This window comes from Sander vitreus, chromosome 7 (assembly GCF_031162955.1).
Source record: "Sander vitreus isolate 19-12246 chromosome 7, sanVit1, whole genome shotgun sequence".
Lineage (NCBI taxonomy): Eukaryota > Metazoa > Chordata > Actinopteri > Perciformes > Percidae > Sander > Sander vitreus.
The window spans coordinates 8,037,038-8,062,865 of NC_135861.1; the positions used below are offsets into that span (position 1 = coordinate 8,037,038).

A 25,828-nucleotide genomic window follows, 5' to 3' on the forward strand; every position below is an offset into this window, starting at 1 on the left:
AAAAATGTCTACTTTGTGACGTGTGTGTGTGTGTGTGTGTGTGTGTGTGTGTGTGTATTTTGTGAGGGTAGGGGCAGGAAGAAAGGAAAGATAGAAAGATATCAACATAGAAAGAGACAGAGGGTGGTGAGTGGGTAAGAATGTGTATTACTCTGCTTGAAGCTTCTTCCTTCCCCCTCCTCCTCCACCTTCTTCCCCACCTCCAGACACCACCTCAAAGCCAAGGCACTGTCTCTACACTATTTGCATAAGGTGCTAAAAGGGGAGCTGACAGAGCAGGGCAGGTGATACTGGAAAGTGGACACAGGAAGGAGGACCTAGAGCTGATATAGGAAGCTATCACAAACACAGCCTCTGAGCACACACCCACTTACAAACGCACACACACACACACACACACACACACACCTGTGACTCCAGCAGAGTATTCATTCAGACCGGTACAGAGAAGGACCTTGGCCTGAGCAAAGGCACAATTAAAACCCTAAACTCCCCACCGGCATCCCAGAAGTCAGTTGACTTTGACTCTAGAAAATGCATTTTGGAGTGGAAAGGGAGTAAGCTGAGCCCAGAGAGATAGAAAGGATCATCTGACATCTTCTTCAGTTAACAGGTAAACTGAACCTTTGCTCTAAAGGCTGGCTTTGTGCTTTTGTACCAGTTTGTGGCTTTGTGTTGTTGTAATACAGTACTTTAAAAACGTTTTCACTGCAACTAACGTTTTTGTTTAAGCTGTTTCTTTTAAAGTGAAGACCATACATTACCTGACTCTTTTTAAGAACCGTTAGTGAAGAGATTTTCCTAAAACCAAATACCAATGAAACTTAACTCCACACTGTTGGATTCATCTGTAATAAATGAGGTATTTACTTTACCTTGAATCCTTAACTATATTTAGTTGCAAAGAAATGTGACTATGCAGGTGGATAACAGAACTCCAATCGTGAATCCGTATATTCAGTTAGGATTCCCAAGTGTCTGTGTGCCGTTTGCTGCATTATCTGTTTACACGTGCTTATCTGCACATGCTCCGGTCTGTTTCGCCTCAGTTAGCCTCACGTTCAGTTAAACTGTCTGCAGCAGTCTCCCCTTACCCCCCCATGTCAAACAGCAGAGAGATCAAGTTTCATTTACCTTTCAAACTTAGAACAGGTAGGGCAGCTTTGTGGATGACAGTTGAGCTAAAAATACACACAGCTGGGCCTGACATAATGGGGGCTGAAAAAAGAAAACTACATTATTTTACATGAAGTTTGAAAAGCACGCTTCAGTTTGAATTAGGTCTCGTGACCAACAAGCAGTGATTAGAATACTAATAGGTCAGTAGGACAGGTCAGAAAAACGTGCCACTGATGGCGATGAGGGACCATAAATTAAAGCACAAAGCACAATAAAGAGACCTCTACCACGTTTGAAGTTGGTATTTTGGATTCAGCAAAGGACTTACATGAAAAAGTTAATATTTGACTCTGTTGTACAGTACAGTGTACAACCCTTCAGTTTGGCTCTAAAAGACCTATGGTTTCCTCCACCTGCACTTTGGACAGTTAAAAAAAGAAAAGATGACAACAAGGCTTCAATGTATCAACGTTACATCTCACTTTAAAACAGCAGTACAGCAGTAGAAAATAAGACCTCCACCTTAAAGCGAGAATACATACATATGATAATTACTGGATAATGATACATGCTAAAACATACGGTAACAGCACACTGAATCAAGCTAAAGTTTGCTAACATTAGCCACTATAAGCTACTGGTCATACCAGACCAAATAAGGCATTAGCAGCAAAACCCTGCGTGTGAGTGTATTCATGTGAGCAGGGGTGCATTTAATTGCTCATGAATTTAACTTTTTATTGTAAAAGAAAGAACTAGTTATTTATTTTTTCGAAACATACACAGTCTTACAAGAGTCTTTAAGAATTGTTTACCTTACACATATCTCTTAACTATAACTACAAGTCTCACATCTAGACTATCCATTCCTTCTATATTCTGAAAACTAAGGGACATATTTCACCAATGCAGGAAATAATTGAATAACTTTAACTGACTGGTGCAGTCTTACAACTGTGTCTGACGTGTGAAAGATCGTCACAGGGTCAGATTGTGATGTAAACAGCATACTTTTGCATTTGTAAATAAGAATGTAGATAGAATAGAGATTTAGAGAGCTGTACAATGTCCTCGGTGCATTCCTTCTGACCAGCCAGCTGATTAAAAACAGTGAAAATTAAGTTAAATGTGTTACCAAATCACTAGAAACAGAGTTCTACTGGGGACACATTTAGAAGTCATACAGTAAAGGTTACATCAACACGGCTAAGCAGATGTTAAGGTTGCTTTATTGTCTCCCATGGGAGAAAACTGTCTTTGAAATTGCTGACTCAAGACCAGACATCACAATAAACCACATTAAATAAGAAGATGTGGGATTTGTTAGACCTGAGCCTACAAGATCGAATTTAATCTTGTTGCTTGTTGCCATTACACTGTAAAACAAAGGTCAAACAAAGATGCTGTAAACATATTTAAATCTTTTTGGTGTATTTATTAAAAACTACGTTGTATCTGGTGAGTGTTCGAGCCTGGTGTTCTGTTAAGGACTGTTTGAGGAATCATTAAGAGTACAACAAAGTATAGCCGGAGGCCGCCGCTAAAAATGCTTTCCCCTTACTGGCTTTTTAATTTTTTATGTGAGACTGTTGTTTAATGCTCAGTTGGTTGCTATTTGCTTAGTGCTCGTTCTACAGGTAACATTGCCTGGAGCTTTGAGAAACTGTCTCTCCTTTTCACCTTGAGCTTGATCTCTATGACCCGTGAATGATGTGAAACATATAACTACTGATTAACCTAATACCTTTATGGGTTGGAATGAACTCAGTCAATATTATAATTAGGCCGATACTCAAAAATATAACGGCGTAGCTAAAGAGAGCCAATTGACGCAAATTGTCTCAGCATGCTCCATTTCATGGTTACTATTCCAGATATTTTTGGGATTTTGCTTCCATTTGTCGAGTCATTTCTTGAAGCAGCCTCATTTGACAATGAGAAGCAACTGTGTTAATATGGACTTCCTTGAGTTTTTCAGTTAGTTGTGCTCTAACTGGACGCAGGTATTTTTTTCTCAGTGGTTGGTGAGGTGGGGCTAATAAAAAATATTCCATCATTGTGAGTTACATTTTAATATGGAAACACTTACAGGAAGCTCCAGCAAATTACAACACCCAATAACAGAATTTCAGTTTGAGCAATAGGGAAATTTAGTCTTGATCAGTGATAAGGGGAGGCATTAAACTGATAAGACAGGTGTAATTATACAGAAAAATCTGTCGTCATCCTACTAAAGCATGTTTGAATTCAGTAGAGACAAAAGAGAGAGAGTTGGCGAAGCAGGAATTTCAAGGGTAGATGGAGAGATTAGATGGAGAACAAGCAGGGACTTTGTGTACTGTAGATGGGGGTACTGGGGCAGGACCAGCGCAGAGGGCACAGAGAGGAGAACACCTGTTCTCTGACTATCCATCATCCTGAACACACAAACTTTCCCTCGTCTTGTGTTCAGTGTCACATAAACTTTAACAGAAGCCACATTTCTGCACTTAAATCAACACGTGTAGCTTAATATTAGATGAGAGTTTGGGGTCTTTTGATGTCATATTTTGACATTTGGCATAGTATCAGATAACAGACAACATGAGTGGGTAGATTTGTGCTCAACATTCAGGGACGGTGTAAAATCCAAACCACAGACAAATAGTGTCACTTATAATGGTGATGTGACCTTTGCAAATATCCAGTTGGCTAAAAGAACAATAGTCAATTTTGTACTTAGTACTACGGACTCAAACTTCATATATTGTACATTTGATTTGTGCATCCCAATGTTCCCTCAGCCCACATACCTACCCCCTGTCGTATTTTATGTTTTGGATATGTAACCTTGTATTCATTGATGGAGTAATACTGATCATTTTGGTTTAGGGGTTAGGGTTAGGTCTGGCAATGCAAGACTAGGGCTAAGGGAATAGACACGCTTCTGAGCAACGTCAATAGCTTAAAATAGCGAGCAAGATAGGACATGGGCTATACTCTTTTAGTGTAAATTTAAAAACATTTGCTTGCTTAATCGTTTGTTACATAACATCGATTTTGAGTTTTCAACATTTGTATAGAAGTATTTAGAAAGTTAAAGCTGCTCTCTTTGGGACTTATCTGCCCCAAGCAATACATTGTAGAGAATGTATCCTTCCTCATCATGAGGACCATAAAGTTTGCTTTCTGATTCATGTCAGGTTATGAGCAAGTAAAAAGCACCCAGTGTCCTTATGTTTGCAATGACCGGCTCATTATTGCTAGGCTCAGCTGACCCATTTAGCACATGATGCTCAGCAAATGACGCGATACGTCATTCACTGGTAAAACATTACAACACTAAACTGTACCAACAGGGGCTCTTATACTTGGTCAGTAGAAGTTTATAATTTTTATAATTTATGGTGGAATAAAGGGTCTCGAATATGACTTGTCTAGGCTTTTCTTGTTCAGGCTCTGCTGAATTGAATGATTCGAAAATCTTTTCTTGTGTTCTATAAATAACTGGAGTGAAATATAAACAATAACACTGGGCATATGCAGGACATCAGTGTTGCCAACACTAAATACAGGGTGGACATTGTCCTTTCCATTCCTGTATTGGCATGTCACTGTTTATGGTTGTTGCTGTTGCTTTAGTAAATCCACAATATCACTGAACTCATTTTGCATCACACCCGTGATTGAATTACTCATTGACAAACCAAAATCCTGTCAGCTTTGCAATATTATGTGTGATCTACGTGAGGTTAAAAATAGCGCAAAGTTCAACATTTAACTGGGCTGCATAAAATGTGCACTGATTGACTGAAATCCTGTGTTGGGATTATGGTTCTTGACTGAAAAAATGGTTTGTACTTGCACGATTTTCACGATAGGCCTGCATGCAGTAAGATACCATCTATAATATGAAAACTAATTTGTACTTGTCATCTGTTCTTTTTTAAGATAAATCAGAAGTTAAGGACAGACCAAGAAGCGGAAAGGAAAGGGCATACGAGTCCAAAGGACATTCAACAAAGGAGAGGGTAGGCTTATATTTCCGAAGATGGAACAGTCTCCGCAGTTTTGGCACATGCAGGTTGCCCCCCAGGACACTGCTGGAGAGCCAAAAAACAAGGTGTCAGTCGTGAGCCAGCCTGAGTGCTCCATCTGCTACAACACCTACGACAATGTCTTCAAAACCCCCAAGCTGCTGGAGTGCACCCACACCTTCTGCCTGGAGTGCCTCTCCCGCCTCATGGCAGTCTCGGTGGCTGACCAGGACACTGACGGCGCCAGCACTCGCCTCTCTTGCCCCTTCTGCCGTCACCCCACCACGCTGCCTGAGGAGGGACCCCCGGCCCTGACAACCAGCCGCGAGGTCCTCTGCAAGCTGCCCAGTCACCAGCAGCAGGAGCAGCCAGTGTGGCTGGAGGGGGAGAAGCTGTGCTACAAAAGCCTCAAGCACAACACTGGTGCAGGGGCCCGTGATAGTCCCACGGCCTTCTGCGTCTGCATTGACATTGGGGCCAGCAAGACAGTGGATGCTCCGATCCAGGCGCAGCCCCAAACTTTTAGCCTGATGGCCCGGCTGGCAGACTGGAAGAGGATGGTGCTTTTCATCATGCTCATGCTGCTGCTTGTTGTAGTTGTGTTGTGGCCATTGCAGTGTATGTTCAGCACTGGGAACATGCGCTGTGAACGTGTGAAACAACCCGTCAACCCCACTGCCACAACAACAGCTACCACTACTTTCAGCCGGTTCCCAGGCTACCAGGCTGGCCAGAGATAACTTATAGACTGGACGTCACTGTTACTGTACATAATCTTGTATAATGGCACATTTTACATCAACTTTTTTGTGCAATGTTATTGCCACCCACAACTGTCAACACCTCAGGCTTTTTAGATGTCTGACTTTTGTGTTTTTCTACTGGAATTGTGTGTTATTGTGTCATATACCATCAGACTCACTTTTTGCCCAGGAATGGTGGGACATGAACTCTGACAGGCACCTTCCCTCAAATCGTGTTCAGTGTCACAAAACATTCACAGAATCCACGTCTGCCCTTTAAATCAACACCTGTAGTTTGAAATTAGAGTTTTTGGTCTAACTGGTTTGATGGAATTTGTCATATTCTGACAATTGGATTTGGATTTGTCAACATTTAGCGTTGACATAAAAACTTGTGTATCTAAGCCAAACAGTGACATTTAAAATGCTTATGTTAACTAAAAGAATACAACAAATAGTAAATTATGTACTTTTGTACTACAAACTCAAACTTAATATATTGTACATTTGATTTGTATGTTTTGATATGTCTTTGTTTACAGAACTACAATAAAAAGTGAGGTAAGATAATGTTCCCGAGAAATAATTACACATTTGTGCATGACAGCCTCATTATTTAGATTGATATAATTTGATTGTAATTTGTTTTGTCCATGTGGTTTCTCTGAAAAACTCAATTTACTGCATCATCAGTTAGTGGTTTAATCTGTGTGAACAGCGGGTGTGGGCAATTCCCATCAAACAAAACACAGCTTCCGACGAGCTTGAATGCGAATAAAAAATGCTTAGTTTCGGGGTCAAGTTGCAAAATAGTCGAGCCCTTTACTGACCGCTTGTTGTCATTTCCTCCCTATCTGAACCTTAAGCCCATGACTATAAAAGCAAAGCCCTCCTTCACCTTGAAAGGAAGTTGCCTTTATTTCATTCCTGGATTAGGTGCGTCAGATAAAGGAGCAGTTAGGCTGTGGGGTTTTCCAAGTATCTCACTTGTGACACATGATTAAATTCAGTCATTTAGGTCATTCAGTCATTTAGGAGCAGCCATAATAAAAGTGCTACTTCCTGAAGCACCATGTGAACGGCCAGTAAACATTATTAATCAGATATGGGTTGTGGAAAGTATTCCCTACATGAATAAAGATTTTAAAAAAGAAGACACTAATAAATATTGCACATAAAAGAATTAATAAAAGTTCCTTGTAAGTGGGCCTCATTTCGCTCTATGGCATTTTAACCACACATTTACACACATGTGGCTATCAGCTACTTAAAACTGTTTTATTCAACACTTAATGTGGCTCCTGTGTTAAAATGCTGAAAATAACAGCTAAAACAGCACTCACTTCAATCTCCTTCTTGTGTTTCCCCCCTCGTTTCATTTTATCGTGAGTTATACCATCACTGGTTATAACGCACAATTTCTACAGGCCACTTCAACCATGAAATAATCTGTCATTACAGATTAAATTGGTGTTTTTCTGGAATTGTTTCCTGCCTTGCTTTTCAATATTGATATTAGTTAACTTGTATTCATTGAGCAATATTCTCGGTGATCATGCAGTTCATGCGATAGAGAACTTCTCCAACTGAAGAGACAACTAGAGAGGATAAGATGGAGAGCCACAGCAGGGTTTAACACAAACAGCTTCATAACACACTGTCCTTTGTTCTCTGCTCCACCACAGGGCCGCGCCTGAAGGCAAGATACAGGAAGCATGCTTCATACACTGATATCGCTTTCACTTGATTTCACAAAAATGTATTCTTCCTCTCCGTCCCACAGTAGAAACAAGACTGCTCCAGATTAAAAAGCAAACACAACAGAAACAAGCAAAATCCACATGTAACTTAACATAGTGCCATCGTAGATTTTTATTAAACTCTATGATATTAAACCTTTTTTGTGCCATTTCTGGCAGTTCATTGCATCAGCAGTTGTAGCCTATACAGCAAGAAGGCGTCTGGGCAGAGCCAGTGCAAGAAGAGGAAAAAGAGGAAGAGCCTCCACTAAACAACATGGGAGCACTCAGAATATTACTACTCACTGCAGGCATACTGCGACCAAAAATTTACATCAACATCAAGTTCAAGTAAATGTAAGAGGACAAGCAAAAAGAAAATACCGTGTTACTACTGCATACCTCCATGTATACTGGTTCAACTCAAAATGTACTTATCGATAGTAAAATTACACCAATAATAATAATAATAATAGTAGTAATAATTCAGACACAATATAAAACGCAAGAGTGGACAAAACAATCAATTTGAAATGCAATTTGAAATGAAACGACAAGAAAAAAAGAAACAACACTGACAAGTCTAGTGCACTACCAAAAATACTTCCACAGCCAATGGACATTCACACACAACCAAAGATTCAGCAGTTTCACACTTTCAAGTATTGATATCATAAAAAAATATTTGACCCATACAGGCAAAGTGAAATACAATAAAAATCTAAAATTATCCACAGCGCAAGACAGTTCAGAAACAAAACGACCAAGGTCATTTGTCATTCATCGGACAAAGATCATAGTTCAGAAGGGAAAAGGACAAAAGGAAAAACTAAAAGAATCCAAACATCTTCATTGTCCAAATTCAACTGAAGTACATCAAGTGGTGCAGCATATTTCTAGACAGACATAGGCCTTCACTGACACAGGGCATCAATGCCACACATTTCATAAAACATAGTTTTTATTCACAAAAGGAATTAAGCATTAAAATACATTGGCAACCATTTATACCGGGAAAACTCTTCACGCTGACAAACAAAGCTTCAACTGAGACCTTAATAAATGAAAGAACTGCGTTGTCACACAGGATGATATGGCTGCTGCAGGTTAAAGTATTACTGTATTTGTGTACTACAGTATCAAATTACAGTTTATTACAGTGCAATGACTGAGTACTGTTACTCCAGTACATTTTGATTACACTTAGCTGTATTTTAAAATCAAGAATCACGAGTTGCAGCAGCAGAAACTGGCCAATTTATGACGAGGAAGAAAACAAGGCGAGTCCAGTCTGTGAGTGTCCTTGACCTGGTTAGTCACACATTTCTGTTGGTGGAGAAAGAGGAATGGTCTGAGCACAAACACCACCAACAGGTGCTGTTCATTCATTTGATGCTTTAAATAAAAATAAAAAGGTAGACACACATCATCATGACATCTTCCTACTGTGGGAGTTTTTTAAGGATTTCTGGGTCATTAAGTCATTACATTTTAAACAAGCTAGATCAGATTTCACAAACGCATGTGCACTTGTATCTGAGTAGGATATTTAGGTTCTGATTCAGGAGGCTAAAAATGCCAAACAATCTGCCAGACAGCCCATATGGGTTAGGTGCTCCACGACATCACCGTCTTCGTTATCACATCAATGACGTCGGCTACTATCATCAAGCCTGGATTATGGCCATCTTCTAAATTACTTTTTGGAGACAAATCTATTCTTCAATCTCAGGCGGATGGCCATCTGGCCCACTGTAATCGCCCCCATTCTCTTGTCTCCTTGTGACGATCTCCTCTGACAGATGTTGAACTGCATCAGACCTGCTGATTAACGAGGACAGCCAGTCAAACGCAGCTGAGAGATGGCGGTCAGCCGAGCTCAACTCCAAACACCCGTTCAGGAATCCCCTCCACCTGTTTCCTGTCAAATGTGGACTTGGAACTACTATTACAATTTATCGGTAAATCAAACTTAGTGCTGAGGATGCTGCTTAGACATTTGTGCTTGAACATGATCTCTCCCATCCTAATGCTCCTTTATAAATGCATATACATGTTTGTGTGTGTGTGTGTGTGTGTGTGTGTGTGTGTGTGTGTGTATATATATATATATATATATATATATATATATATATATATATATATATATATTTAAAAAATCAACATCTCATATGTTACACAGTATCAACAAAAACACCAAGAAATAATGAAAACAAGCTGATTAAATGGACAGACAAAAAAAACCAGCTGGAGGCCATGTTCTGATGACAGACAGGACTGATGTGTCCCAGCAACCATTAATGACCTCCAGTCCTGTTAAAGTACATAACAGCTGATTTGCAGGAGTTACATACTGTACAACTCTTTAACAACAAAACGTTGACAATCACATCTTTAAAAATCCACTTTCACACCTGAAATTATTGTTTTATTTTTTTTAAAGGGCTTGCTTGCCTTCCCTGTACCTCAGGGTCCTGTAGCAGGTTACGTAACTGTCCTTGTTATCACTCAGCACCCATATTAATAACCAACACAGCTGGAGAGACACAATGCCGCAAAAACAGTCTAAGGTTGAGTTTAAATAAAGCCAGCAAAGACAGAGAAAGAGGGATAGCGAACAGACTGACTGATTTCTGGCAAAGAGCGGACAAACAGCTTAGCTTTGACCTATTCTTGGGTCCCGTACAGTTCTGTTCAGTTCAGGCCGCAGCAGACTCCATAGACTCCATGTTTATTATCTGTCACACCTAGGGAAAACTGGATGTTTCTCACGTCAACTTGGATTTCCAGGATTTGGAAATTGTAATAGTAAAGAAGTAACAGCAGGTTTGGGGAGGCTAGATTACAGACACATCCTGTGACAAGGCACTCACGCTGGTTAAACGAGGAAGAGGCTGGAGCGGTGGGTGGGTGGGGGAGGGGAAGGCAGGGGGGACAAGGGCCCTGAGCGAGAGCATTATGCTGTAGAGTCATTGTCTCTATGGTTTGACTCCAGAGAGGTCAAGCAGGACGGCAGCAGGAGAGAGGGGTCAGCTCGCCACCTTCAGCCCAGGCAGGGTCCACTGATGTGGGGTGTAGTCAGAGCAACACACTCCCTCCTCCCCCAAGGGATTTTTAGGAGCTGATAAAGCGACACCTCCGCTGAAACTGAAGCAAACACAAAACGACAAGCAGACAAGTGGAGTTAATGGCTGGTGTCACTTTGAATCACAAACACTCTACCTGAGGTAACTCTCAATATGGAGCTAAAAGCAGCATTTACTCAGCATACACTACACCGGCCAGGTTATCAAGAGAATGTCCACTTGTTTGGATTTTAGTTCAATGTTTTAAAGTACTTTCAATCAACAACCTTTATTGCCTTCATAATACTTTTGCATGCAAGGTTAAAAACAAAACAGTGATACTCGATTTTTAAGGCAGACATTTGATTTTATTTGTCATTTCTGGGCTGGATTTTGTAGTTACTTGCCGTTCCATAAACTGATACTGATATGTCTGCAATAAGCTAATATTGGTGCAGACGATGTATCTGTCAGGTCCCTCTGCAAAAGAGATCTCTGAGAGACCTAACAGCCAGAAATATGCTCCATGCATTGCTGAGTAACTTTTCCTTAACAAACAGCAGTAACAATTCTCACATATCTGATGGCCCTTTATGACTGCAAATACAAAAAAAAAAAACTTTTTGGAACAAAAGCAAACGTCTTTTTGTAGAGGCCCAAAGATGAGTCAAATGGGTGAATATCCATTTGACTCATAACAACCAAGCGAAATAACAACTTGACCTGACTTCCAACAACACTACTCTAAAACACACATAGATTATGTACTAACTTACACAGTTAAAAAGGCCCCAAAGAAGAAGCCTATAAGTTGTGCTAAAATTTGCGTATCTTAAAACACTGAACAAAAGAACTGCTTATAAAATAAAATATATGCTAAATTAATTTAATGTGTATTTCATATACATTCACTGGTGATCAAAACAGCAGGTACTGTATATGTCTAATGCTGATGACCCAGAACCAAGCCAGGACTCACTCTCTTTTTCACTGCTGGGTTCCCTGTCTGCTTTATTAATCACTACGAGAGAGAAAAGAACGAGCCTGTGAGAATTAAGCCTGATTATAAATTGAAGCTAGATTGAATCTTTTGTTGCTTTAAGGGGAGCTCAGCTTTTCTTTTAAGGGAGCTCAGTCGCTCCTGGCCAATCTATAATTTGAACCATAAAAAAGAGAGCATCACTCTTACTAAATTAATTTGACTCACTGGAAGAAACTGAACTCTGTCTTGAATCAGGATAAAAGATTTAACAGCACCTTTGAGTTCTGATTTTAGTCGAAAATTCAGTCAAGCCTGAAGGTAAGAAGGCCTTGTGGACTTGTCTTGCAAACAAACAGAAGTTATGTTTTCAGTGTTACTAACCAAAACACATTGTGTGTATGTTAGGGGGTATAACAATTGTGTCCTGCGCCTTATAAACATTTACAAAGCCGTTTTTTTAAGTATTCAAGATCCAGGATTGTCTATATCCATGTTAACTAGCTTGCTTGTCTTCTTCTTCTTCTTTACCTTTGCTGGCGCATTGCAGCATACTGTATCTTGGAGTGTTACTGCCACCTGTTGATCAGTGGAATAGTGTGACACCATGGGCTGTGTGTTTCGTGTGCACGTGATAAACAAAACGGGGACTCACTCATCGAAAAACAGCTCCATAGCACTACTAGAGGTCTAAAACTCCACAGGAAACCTTTAAGTTAAAATCATAGCTCCATTTTTTCAACTAAATAACCCTACCCTCTCACATCTACTGTAATGCAGACATTTTACTACAGTGCTACAGTAAAAAGGGTTCTCCAGCAAGTGGGATGATGCTCTGACGGGTTTGTTCACTTTTGCAGGAATAATATACCAGAACAAGTGGCAGAAAAGAGGCTGAATGTATTTTTCCACAGACAGCACACAGTAAAAAGCAAACTATGTCAAATGAAATTCATGAAGTACTCACAGGAGGCAGGTAGAGAGATGTTCAGGTCAACAGCGGTGGTTTTACCTCCTGGTGTTACTGCTAAATGACGTCTGAGGGCTTTTAAAGTTTATGTTCTCGTACACACTGGACGAGTCATCATTTGTCATCCTGCAATAACACACAGCAAAAAAAACAACTTTAACCCATTTTCTGCTTAATGTTCTGTGATCGCATGTTTAATAATCATGTCAATTGCCACTTTACCATCATGGTATGTGTTATACTTACACAGAAGAAGAGCGCGAGGATGTCACGCTGGGTTTGGACCTCGAGTTGGTCATCTGGGGATATTTGATATTGGAATATTCCCTCTCTTTCAACTTATTCCTCTGCAAAGTGAAAACAACACAAGAGGCAAATTCAGTTTACAGGACAATGCTCTCACAAACTCTCCTGTATCTACGACATAAGACCTTAAAAGACTTTAAATAGTCCCAGATGGCATCTACATTTAGCATTGGAGCAGCACTTTGGAAACTTGCTGACACTCAACACACAGTACTGGCATCTGGGCCGTGTGAACTCAAACACATCTTACATAAATATTATGCCTATATTAGGCCTTCATTACTGTGCCAAAAAGTGTTTTTCGATGTATTTTCATTTCTTTTGGAAGCAATTGGAATGTTGTGGAGTACCTGCTCCTCCTCCAGTCTCTTCTGAGCTGTGTCTATGTACTGCTGCACAGCCATGTAGATGAACTTATACTGGGCCTCTGTCTGTACCATGCCTGATCTCTGCTGCCGTACCCTCTGGATGGTCTTTGGGATGTCGATGTCACAATCTAGACCTAGAACATGCGCATGTACACACACATCCAGAAATGAGCGGAGATGCAGTACAAAGATTTCAATATAAAAGGTCCAGTGTGTCAGTTTCACATTTGAGTCTCCCACCTTGGCGGTTAATAATGTCAATAAGGATGTCAACGACGATTATGGTGCCTGTCCTGCCGATGCCTGCACTGCGGGGACAACAGGGTGAAAAGTCAAACCATGTGTAGTTACAGCACTTAAAGGAAATAAGCGTCAATGTCAAGGTGGAAAATAGATGTTCTTACTTCTAAGAGCATATCTGATTAGTCAAACCATTTGTAGTTACAGCACTTAAAGGAAATAAGCGTCAATGTCAAGGTGGAAAATAGATGTTCTTACTTCTAAGAGCATATCTGATGTCACCCAGACAGTTATGAAAAGTGTTACATAAGCATCAAGAGTTTTCTCAACCAATACATGCCAATGGAAGTGACACATGAAAGTCTAAGGTTATGAATTATAGGTTTTTACTTGCCAACAGCAATAAACTTGAATATGTTGTTGTGTCTCATATAAAATGCCAAGAGAGAACTCAGCTCAACTCAGTGTTATTTGCCCTACAAGAACAACATAATGTATCAGCAGCCGACGCATCGGTGGAGTTTATGTGTCAGATGTGTTCTGTCAATCTGTCAGTAGTACATGTTTGGGGGTTAGTGTTCATGCTGATATATATATATATATATATATATATATATATATATATATATATATATATATATATATATATATATATATATATTCAATTTTGTTTATTAGGATAAACCCATTTTGTTTATTAGGATAAACCCCTTGAAATGTATCATCTCGTTTTCTTAAGTAAATCAGATCAATGTAAATAAAGCACATGGAGTAATAGTATACTGGTAAAAGCAGAGCTTAATATAACAGTTACTAAAAAGAAATAGCTGCAAGAGGCAACATAGAGGTGTAAGTGAAATTAAGAGCAAATTCAGAGTGTGTTTGTACTATTAATAACCATGTCTTTATAATTAGTTTTGCCGTTGCTAGTTTGGTGAAGACTCATTGACAATTAAGTAAGGAGAAGTTTAATTATAGCACACCCAAGTGGTCAATTGAAACCATATTTTATGAAAGCCTTATTTCATACATTTTTAGTTAAGTGAGCACATTTTCAGGTGTCCACAATAATTTTACCATCTCATGGAAAAATTGAGTCAACATGGAGAAGAAGAAGAACAAAAAGGAAAAGAGCAGCTTCTACTTAAATACAGCTCAACTCTGGTGGGACTCAAACCCACAACCTTTGAATCACTTCTCCTGTGTTTAACTAGAAGTCCAATGCGCTAACCATTTTGCCACAGAGCCACATAGCTGTTTAACCTGCTGAAGAACCGTCTTGGCAGGTCACCTCTACCTCTACTTGAGCATCTACCCAGCATGAATTAACTTTCATCCAAACTCTACGCATCATATTGTAAAACTGGTCGTACCTGCAGTGGACGACAATAGGTCCGGTGTCTGGAATGGTACTCTGGGTGCGGTTGACCTCCTCTAGGAACCAGAGGACACCGCCGGGCTCATTGGGCACCCCGTGGTCCGGCCAGCTCAGGTACTGGTAGTGCCAGATGTACCTCGAAGGCTCCTTCTACAAGGAAATTACAGCAAAAAAAGATGATAAGTTGAAGTTGTCAAAAGATTTCTCACAACACTTGCAGTATTACTATGTCTTTCTCCTCCTTCATCTCCATACTGGCTTTGCAATGTTCGTTAACAGGCTTACTGTAAAAAAAATAGGGGACCACGATACTCATTCCAAGCATGGTTCCACAAAGTTCCGCTAATATGATGCTTCAGCAGTTCGATTTAGCCAATTTAAGTGGATTTGTTTTTCCAAAGTCAGTATAACATTTCATCTTTGTGTTGGCTCGGACTTGTTTATTGCTGTACTGTAATGGAGGGATACTCTCTGGTAGTCACATGCAGGCTTTATTGCTGTATCTATTATTGCAGTAATATTGCAAATACACCGGTACTAATGAGTAGTCGTGAATGCTGGAATTTGCTTTTATGCTAAATGAGAATTGTGTTTTCTGTCCCTAATTTCTTACAGTGGACTCATGCTGAGGAATGACTACTGTGAACAAAGCAACAGCTTCTAGCTTACATGGGCAATGGCACTGTGCACACTTGAAGAAGAAGAGGGGAAATTCACAATTGAGCAACAAACCCTTAATTTGCTCATTATTGTATTGATGTATAAAGAAGAATTTACGTTTATTTTTGGCTTCAGTGCAAGAAAACTAGAAATATTAAAAGGCTATGTGTGCTTCTGCTACATACTTTTTCTCTATCTGCTTCTTGTATTTGAGATCCATGCAGTCAATCCTTCTGTAAGCACAAGCACGTGCTGTAGGATTGTGTGTGTGTGTGTGTGTGTGTGTGTGTGTGTGTGTGTGTGTGTGTGTGTGTGTGTGTGTCAGGGGTTAGATAATCTGACCCCAGGTCAGTGGGTCAACTCTGATTGAGTACACAGCTTTCCCTACCCTGTCTAGACGGGTCACCTCCAGCTGCCTCAGGATGTAGTCTTGTGCTGGTCGCTCATCCACGTTCCTTACCAGCACCTTACCAAACTCCTTAGTGGCATGGAGGTCGGGCCAGTAACGGACACATTTGTTCTAAATCAGAGGAAAAACAGAGAGAGAAGGGGGGATGGAGAGGGGAGAGGGAGGGTGGTGGGTATTAAACAATTGAAACAACTAGCTCATCTCAAGCAACTTTCCAATCAGCTTAACTATCAGTCTTAATCAGTCTTACTATCCTTGTCAGCCATCTCCCTCCTATTCCCCACATTACATACACACACACACACACACACACACACACACACACACACACATCATCCCTACTACGCATATCCACCCATCTCTCTGAGAATCAGCTAATGCCATCAAGTACTGTTTCTCAACTGAGAATGCAGAAACAAAAACGTTGACATGCAGTTAGAGCAATGCAGCTTTGTAAAGGTCAACACCAGGACTTAATATTGTGTCATTAAATTGAAACAATTGGGACTTTTGGTGTCCCCTGGTTTCTTAGAAAGTGCCTGAAACACATTTAGCTCATCGTGAGACATTAACACGGCCCACCTCCAGTTCTTATTTGTGCTGTTATCTTCTCTTGCTCTGTAAAGCACTCTGTGACCAATCTGGTTATTAAGGCAACCTCTAGATTAATTACACTTGACTCGTGTAGTGTCGTGTTTTAACATTTAATGTTTTAGATGTGGAGCGTTTCGCTCATGCTCTTATTACGAAATCTTAACACTAAAACCGCCAGAGACGACGCCATTGGGCATTGTGATTCAAAAATGTAAATGGCTCGGTCATTGTTATTGCTATGTTTCCCTCCTGTCCTGACTTTTCCCAAAAAGCTATTCTGCACATGACATTTAGGAAACCAAATAGAGGGGGTTTTAGGTGTAGTTATTCACAAAACACCCCCCCTTCAGCCGCCAGGATTAACGTTGGTACTCTCCTCGCCTCTCCTTTGCAGTTGAATAGGTGCATTTGCATGATGGCCGTACAACACATTCAGACAATGAATGGGACATAGATACTCATTTGCATGCCAATATTCACTCACATGCACTTAGCTATATAATCTATAATCACAAAGGTATGTAGGCCCACGGTATTCATCCTTTTATGTGTAGAATATCAGAAATGAACACAGAACTAATCACACTTTCTGTCTGACTATAAAAGTTGTTTCCCGACACCAGAGTCCCATATGTGCGCTATACACTGCTATAATAATATCAGGAATGTTATTTGTGTGACTCTTTTGAACAAACCGTTAATGCTTCTATTGTATTTCAATAAATTGGCGAGGATGTGCGCGATCAGATTGCATGTTGTGTGTTGACTGTTAAACTGACACAAATATAAATGCGGAGGGGACTTAAAGTCATTCTTTCATATGACAAAAGGTGATAATGTAATCATTTGCAATGTGATTATATTAACCATTTAGTTAAAAAGCCAAAATAAACATGCTGAAATTGATTACAATGTATCAGCATTTGTTTCATGCATTCTGTGTTTTATGCTGCAGGTTATACGCTGCTTACAACTCAGAACAGAAGCAGATAGAACCAAATAGATGTGGGTTTTTTTTAATTAAAAAACTTTTTTTGTAGGTGTTGCTCACAATAACCTCAGAACTGAACCACTGAACTGAACGACACACAGCGCAAACGACTGGACTATTACTGCAGCGGGAAAATATTTTTCCTAAAAATAAATGGTAAAATAGCACATTTTACACTGCTAAGAGCACACCAGTTTTGTGTGAGTTCAAGCTTTTAGATAAGCTATTTAGCTGTGAATAGTGTGTGGGGAGCTGTGTGAGTTCTTGTTGCTATAGAGATCAATGCAGCACTATAGAGATGCAGATAGATGACGTGTTAATGGCCTATCAGCCAAACAAAAGGTTATAGACGCTTTTGGGTGTCGGACTTGGCGGTTATAGTAAAAGGTGTCTGGTGGAACTAGTGTTACGTCTCCCATCGCAGAACACCCTTGAGTTCATAGATCTGCATCATTACAAGCAATCAACAGCAATCAGCTCAAATGAGTGCAATCCGGACACAACAGAGAGACCATTTAGGAGTAAATGCTAGAAAAAGCAAACGAAAAAAGAGAGGGAGGAAAAATAAGCTACTTGCTTTGGAAATATAATGTATAGGAATATTTCTACTTAGTTTAGTTAATTAGTTCTAGCAACATTAAGGCAAACAGAAGCAATGAAAAAATGTCACAGGCCCTCAGCTGAACTATACTACTGTATATTAGCATTATGTTTACTGCTAATTGCTCACCCGTCCTCGCTCCATCTCCTTCGTGGTCATGACGATGACGTGTGTATTCTCCTGATACACCATCTTCCAGAAGTCAACGACCGTATTCTGTAGGCACCCTTGGGTGGCGATGAAGACCTTGCCCTCATCCTCGTGGCGCTGCTCTTCATGCTTACTCTGGACAATTATATACTGAATTAAATATTTTGACACAGAGAAAAATAGATTCATATTCACACAGAAAATGTAATAACGTGATGTAACTACCTGATGATGATAAAGATAAACAGAATAATACTAAAAAGTTTCACTTCTTGATCAAAATATTCTCAATTCAAATAAAGAGAAGGTTTGAAATGGTTGCTTATATAATAGGTTTGTTTTACTGTATGATACGTGTATAACTTTGGTCCATCTATGATTCTTTTACATGAAGGTGAACTATCTTGAGTGTTTGCTGAATGTTGTGTATTGCTGCCATCTTTTGAGAATGTACTTTTGTTGATAAATGGCCTTGCATACAGCTGAGCAGACTCACTCTGATGTAGTTGGCATTGATGTAGTCTGAACCAGGAACATCTGGATCTATTTCCCTGAGTTCAACCCGAGTTGTGTCGACTGAAAACAAAAAGTCAAACTGCCGTTGTTGCACAACAAAATGTCAGTTTTCTGAGACCACACTTTATGTCAATCGATAGGCTGTGAGCTATCAAAGCAAAGTCTTCACACTCTGCTGATGCCTCTACGTCATTCTTTCCACAGGAAGTTGGAGAGACAGGAAATGGTAGGTTGCTGCATTACTCACAGGGGAGGATATTCTTGTATCTGTTTTTGCTCTTGTTTTCTGGCTTCTGGCCTTCTTTCCGGGGATACAGCAGTTTGCACTCCTGCTGCTGTAGTACCTGGTAGTGGAAACAAAAGAAAACAACATTTTTATAAGACAGAGTTCCAAAAAGTTCCAAACAAAAGAATATCTACTATAATGCAACTATTCATTCTGAGGTGATTCATTCATATCAGCCATAATCAGATTAAAATGTTTAGATATTAATTAAATGTTCCCTGTGGAGTTTTAGACCTCCAGTAGCACTATGGAGTACACAATCCTGCCAATGGTTGATCAACAAGTGGCTGAAATGCCCCAACAAAGAAAGGGAAGAAGAGGGTACACACAAAATTGTTTTTCTTTGGAGTAACACTGAATTTTAACATAACTTTTGCTTGTTTACAAGACTCAAAGCCTTATTTAATGCTCTGTGTTTGAACAGTGCAATGGGCCTTTAATACAGTAGGGGTCACGCTGGAGTGCAAGAGCAGAACTACTGCATTTGTCAGTGTTCAGGTTGTAGACTTAAGAGGAAGCCTTTGAGCATGGAGTCTCAAAAGCTCTTCTTTCATACTTTTTACATAAGTAATTGTTGGATAGATTTGTGCTCTGAAGGGTAGAATATGTCAAGCAAGTACAGCATTTATCTACAGTTCTTTAGCTGGAAAAACAAACAGTTGTATTTCATAAATACAAAAGCCAGATAGACCATTTAATGGCTCATCTATGAGACAGCGTAATAGTGTGTATGTTATGTGTGTTGTCACACACACACACACACACACACACACACACACACACACACACACACACTTCAACACATTAGATTTAGATAGATTAAATTCCACAACCAGACATTGATCAGTAACTATAATCTGTAAAACCTGATATTGAGCCAATACATACCAAATTAAAATTGATAGCCTAATATGTCCTGACACAATGGAAATGATTCACATTAATGACCTGTATTCACAAAATACAGGAAGATAAGACCATGCCACAAGATCAACTTTGACATCATTACTCAAAGGTCAAGACAGCATAAATACATTTGTATTTCCCTTAATAGACAAGAATACAAATACCTCACTGGAGAAAAACATTGATGTAAGCCTACACAAATAGATATGGAACAGACGAATAAAAATGTCATGGAACAAATGGCAGTATAAGATGACATTTTTGATCACCATTATAAATATAGGGAAGTTGTCATTGATCAAGCTGTATTTCCCTTAAAATATAACCTTTGAATGAAACATCATTTGACCAGATGTATGTAAATGTGTTAAACTTCCCTTGTATTTGATATTGCTGAATCCTTTACCAATGTAACCATTGACTGAGGTCACGTCCACACGTACCAAAACGATCTTTTTTTTTACCCGTCTTCCCTGGATTCGTTTCAAGAACAGTTGCGTCCAAACGGATCCGCTTGTAAATGACTCAACGCGCTAATTCATATTCCAGGCCTATAGGCGCCGCTGTTTCTGCTACAGAAATTCACCAAAAAACGGAGAAGAAGAGCATCGTCACTTCCACTTCCCATCATAACATGACTAGCTAGACTAACGTTCTCTTAATACATCCATTGACTATAATAACTTTCACCACTGCTCATTTTATAAAGGCCTCGCAAGAAAATGTGTCTTTGTTTACATTGTATAATGTGCTGTTGGATTGCTTTTTTATTTTGCAATTCTGTCTGCCATCGGACATGATTGCAGCGCGTGACTGGCAGAGCTAACTTTAGCGCGCTAACGTTAGCTCTGCTAACTAGCTAACATCGGCAGTCAAACAAACATCAATGATCCAAAGTCTTTTTGATAATCTACACGTTTTTCTTGCAGTAGCTTTTCTACAATAAGCCGTGCTAAAAGTTACTATAATCCGTTCAAGGAGTTGATAAGCAGACAGATTAGCTAGCTAGTTGATAAGTTGTCTGCTTCCACTTTATAAACAGATAACCATAGCAGGTAACGTTAACGTAACCTAGCTGCTATAGCGATGTTTAAAGTTAGCTACATAACGTTAGCAATATATCTTGTGTAGAATCCAGGACCGGCAGAGCAGAGTGTCAGGGAGCAGAGACATTTATTTAGACAAGTATTTAGATGAAGTGAGCTTGTTTGACCATGGAGATGGGATGTGCTCGCTTATAGCTTCACCGCAGTCGTGTGTGTCAGTGGCCGCGGGTAAGAGGTCGAGGGGTGTGGCGATGACATTGTCGATACGATAAGTATGCGGCTTCGCCGTCCAAATGAAAGCCAAAAGGGAGTTGTTTTCGAATTTTTTTCACCCTGGGACCAGGTTTCAAAAAAGTGCGTTTTTCAGGCAGTGCGTTTACTGGATTCGTGTGGACGACGGGCCCAAACAATGCTAAACATGTGCGTTTGTACCAAAAAAGCCCTCCGTGTGGATGGCCCCTGAATGACTCTTGATCTGAATGCATAAACTCCCACCTGGATGTCATCAGAAGATTCTCACCTCTGGCTGATTAGCCCCTTGTCTCGGGAACAAAGGCATGCAATACACTAACTGAAAGAAGCAACCCTGACCAGAGGGGGAGAACTAAGCCAAGGTATAAAGAGAAAGAACCGCTTCCCTTCAATATGCATGTAAGTAAGTAAATAAGTAAGTAAACTAACCTTTGTCTTGTGTACCATGCTCTGAGCATTAAAAGTGTGACAACACTGTAAGAGATGTTTGCCTCGTTGCCACGACACAAATGACTCTCGTAAAAAATAAAGAAAGAAAGCCTTCAAAGTTAGAATTGAAAACTGAAACATAAATATCATGTTGAAAGGGGTGTGTTGTACAAGAGCTATTAACAACTTGAAAAAGTCTTCCTTTCACACTTTCCATTGGCAAAAATGTGGCAACCCAGGATAGATAGTACTCGAAAGAGTAATTTGCATGACTCAGTTTCTCCAATTATTTCTCGTACATAGGATTTGAGTCATCCAGCTCTTAACCGAGCCTTTAACTCCTTAACATCCAGTTTCTTAAGTAGCTTTAATGTTGTTAGAATCATCTTATTCTATTCTGCTTCTGATTGAACCTAAATGATTAGATTTTATTCAAACCCAAGACTCCATGTTTTTATGGCTGACCTGTTCCATCAAATGGACATATTCTATATGTCTGCATCATTCCCCACGAAATTTAGTCTAAAATATATTTGTTATCTTAGAATTTGAAATAAAGTTCTGTGGTTTGAACAGCAGCCCACCATCGAGACAGTAGGGTTTAAGAGTTAGTTAGTTAAAAGTGACTGGAATTCCAAAAATGATCAACAATATTAAATTCTAAAAAATCATGATTCAAAGGAAACATTCTGGTGCTGACAGCTTTGAGTCTACATACCTCAAATTCTTCCCAGAATCCCTGTTTGGGTTTCTCAGAGTTGTCTGCTACTTTGTTGAGCTCTCGTACCCGGTTCTCGATGTTGGCTGCATTTATTCTTGTGGCGTTGAAGGGCTGTCGTTGTCACGTTGGGACAGAAATGTAATTAGTCAACAGAGCAAAATGTAAAAAGCTCAAGTGTGAAAATAACATTTTTATGCGGTTTGAGTTAACAACCATATTGCAACACCATCCATGCCGTCAAGGTACTGTATGCAAAAGATTCACCAGACTGGATGCTTTTGTTTGTTTTATTTCTCTTCCATACCTGTTTGAGGTGCACTACGATGCCACTTTTCTCCACCATGGGGTTCTTCTTGTAGTGATCCACCAGGTCAGCCAGGGTGTCGAACCTCTCACCGCCGCCCACGTCGTATTTACCGTCCTGCTGGAAGCAAACATCACCAGTTCAACTACAGTAATAGATGGTCTGAAGTGGGGCTGGATACCAAATTCAATACTTTTTAGGCACCAACCGAATTGCCTCTGAAGTATCGAGTATTGAAAAATGCCTCGTCATTCAATACCCAATATCAATATCTAAGGAGCAGTGTTGGGAATAACGCGCTCCAAAAGTAACGCAATTACAGTAATGTATTCCTTTTTGCAGTAACGCAGTAATATAACGCATTACTAATAAAATTTCGGTAATATTATACCATCTCAGTAACGCAAGTTACAATGCATTTTAACGCAACATTTAGTGGTGTTTTGTTTTTTTAAGAATTCACCAACACCGCAAAACATTTCAAAACAAAGTATTATTTCCTGTTGCTGTATTCGATGACTGCAGAGACAGATACATTTGCGAGATGGCTATTATTTTCTGGAGTTATTATGCTGCTGTCCTGTCAATGTTCCCGTGGTCAGAGCCAGAACCAGAGATGATACAGACAACAGCTGATGACGGTACGTCAGCGCGGACAGCAGTGTGTCCGAGCTGCTGACAGATATAAACATGTCAGGAATTAATGTTTAAGCTTGCTGCACTTAAATACCATTGCATTTTATCAGCCGTGGAAAGTAACTATGCCGTACTTCAATACAAATGTAAGGTACTTTTAATTGAGTATTTTCATTTTCTCCTACTTTCCGATTGTATGTTTTACTTCTCCATTTTTATAGCTTTAGTTACTTTGCATATTCATATTAATTATACAAAATATTATGAATAATCTATGATGTATTAAAGTGGATAAATGTGAGACTTTATTGATCCGATGGTGAAATTCAACAGCTACCTGCCAAGTCAAAGTTATTTTGGTGAAAGTAACTCAAAAGTAATGCAAATTCAGCGACAGTAATATTGTAATATAACTAATTACTCTCAAATGACAGTAACTAGTAATTTATATGTATATGTAATATGTATTACATTTTGGAAGTAACTTGCCAACACTGCTACGGAGTAAATCTCATAAGCGTCAGTGAGCCAATAAGCATGCAGCATGCTTCTACCAAGATCTAATCATGTTTTTGATTGGCTGTCATTCCACGTCGTAGAGACACACAGAAAAAACTCTGTTACGCACAGAGACGGGGCTCACGTAGTAGGAGCTGAAAAAGATTTGTGCCGTAACGTTGTAATTTAGTTTTGTTTTATAAAATTGGTATCGAAAAAAGTATCGTTTAGGAACCGGTGTAGAAGTCACGGTATTGGTATCGGTATCGAATATTTTTGAACGATACGTAGCGCTAGTCTGAAGGGAGTTTTGCAAAAACAAATCATGACCTGCTCACAAATACATGACTCAAAACATGACTCAAAGCACCAACCGTATGCTGAGGTAGACCGAGTGGTGACGGAGAGTAACCTCACCTGGTAGCGTATCATAACGTGGGTGACCTTGGTCTTGCGGTCCACATTCTCGTGTTTCTCCTCATTGGTGAGAACTGAGAGGACGAAGTCCCCCGGTTTACTCTGGCTCTCCCGTACCAGGAAGCTACCAGCTTTGCCTTTGTCTGTCAGCAGTTTCTCTGCATCTCGCCCAGAGAGGTGCCCATGGTACCACCTGGACAGGAATGAGGGCAGACTGTGAAATACCAACACATGAATCCAGAAACAATATTCAATGACATCTGACAGCGTGAATGACTGAGCATGCAAACCAACAACTTGAAGGATATCATATAATTTCTGGTAATTCCTCAAAATGGAAATCAACAAATAATCAATAAACATGCTAAGAACTATAAATCCTGGAAACTAAGTTTATATATTACTAGAATATTATTATTATTGTTATTATTACTGCGTAGTTATTGATACCACTTAATAATTACAGTAGTTATGATCCCAGTTTGTATCCCTATGTGCCTATTCCCCACTCTCTTAATATTAGCTTTAAACCTACAATAACTGATTTATTTGGCCACTTGGGGACATCAGAAACAAGTTGTGAACACAATGATTAGCAGACCTGTTAGCAAACAGTTGCTTATTTACACATCTAGCTGTTACGGAGCATCAATAGCATTTTGTTAAAGTTATATTTCTGGCCACGTGCTCAATTTAAGTCCAATATTCACTCTCTGTTTAACGCTTAACTCCTGATGGAAATATCTGGCTTTTAGCTGCTAAATGTTCCACTATGCTCTCCAACTAGTCGCTAACTGTGTCTTTCTGCTGTTTGGTGCTGAGCCGATAGTGTACAGCGGGTTTTTAGAGCTTTTTAACTGAAAACAGCTGCCCTCTACAGTCGAAAGTGACGCTATGAGAGCAGTGGGAGTCAACCAAAACAGTAAAGTTGCAGCCAGACAGCTAAACGAGCTGAAACTACACACACACAAAGCTCCGTAAAGCCAAGGGGATCTGCAGATTCAGGTGATAATTCTCTGTAGGTTCATCACTACGAGTGATCCCTTTTACACACAGTAGTCGCCTTGTTTTCACATTGTCATTTGATAACACTGTCATTGTAAAAATATTGATTACAGCCACTTTAATGATAAGTGTTGTTTAGGACAGGGTTTCAGCTGATGCTAATTTCACACTGGATGCGTTCACCATCTGCTTCTTCAAATCCTGTGGAGATCGAGAAGCTCAGCCTCAAGCTGGACGATGTTTCAAGGTGGACAGATTATCGAGACAAGGAACAAGAGCTAAGACGGAAAGTTGACCAATTGAGGGGGAGGAAAAGCAATATGCTTTATGCATTGTGAGCGTAGACTCCTACTTGAGAATGAAAGTGTCTCTTACATTGCTGCACTAAGTTGCCTCTCTCATTATGCCTTACTCAGTTGCTGATGGTAAGATGAAAAATCTGCATGTGTGCGTTTTCTTTTTTTCCTATGTGGTGAGCATGAAC

General features: G+C 39.8%; 2 protein-coding genes across 6 annotated transcripts in view; one reads left to right on the plus strand and one right to left on the minus strand.

The window, feature by feature from the left end:
• The first annotated feature begins 234 nt into the window (after positions 1–234).
• rnf223 (ring finger protein 223) lies at positions 235–6,467 on the plus strand. The gene is made up of 2 exons (XM_078254421.1): positions 235–613; positions 5,050–6,467. The coding sequence occupies exon 2, from the start codon at positions 5,150–5,152 to the stop codon at positions 5,873–5,875; it is 726 nt and encodes a 241-aa protein (XP_078110547.1). The 5' UTR covers positions 235–613; positions 5,050–5,149; the 3' UTR covers positions 5,876–6,467.
• A 3,709-nt stretch (positions 6,468–10,176) lies between these two features.
• Positions 10,177–25,828, minus strand: part of ptpn11b (protein tyrosine phosphatase non-receptor type 11b) — a 44,120-nt gene continuing 28,468 nt past the window's right edge. For 2 of the 5 annotated variants that reach the window (XM_078254422.1, XM_078254424.1), the window contains exons 4-16: positions 24,340–24,532; positions 22,789–22,908; positions 22,482–22,595; positions 19,092–19,188; positions 18,825–18,904; positions 18,308–18,478; positions 15,972–16,103; positions 14,919–15,073; positions 13,546–13,613; positions 13,288–13,439; positions 12,878–12,978; positions 12,629–12,757; positions 10,177–10,764 (exon numbers count right to left, since the gene is read on the minus strand). In XM_078254422.1, the coding sequence (XP_078110548.1) occupies positions 12,670–12,757; positions 12,878–12,978; positions 13,288–13,439; positions 13,546–13,613; positions 14,919–15,073; positions 15,972–16,103; positions 18,308–18,478; positions 18,825–18,904; positions 19,092–19,188; positions 22,482–22,595; positions 22,789–22,908; positions 24,340–24,532 (1,471 nt within the window). In that variant the 3' untranslated portion in view covers positions 10,177–10,764; positions 12,629–12,669. The remainder of the gene's footprint in view (positions 10,765–12,628; positions 12,758–12,877; positions 12,979–13,287; positions 13,440–13,545; positions 13,614–14,918; positions 15,074–15,971; positions 16,104–18,307; positions 18,479–18,824; positions 18,905–19,091; positions 19,189–22,481; positions 22,596–22,788; positions 22,909–24,339; positions 24,533–25,828) is intronic. The other 3 variants (XM_078254427.1, XM_078254423.1, XM_078254425.1) reach the window with 3 other exon arrangements.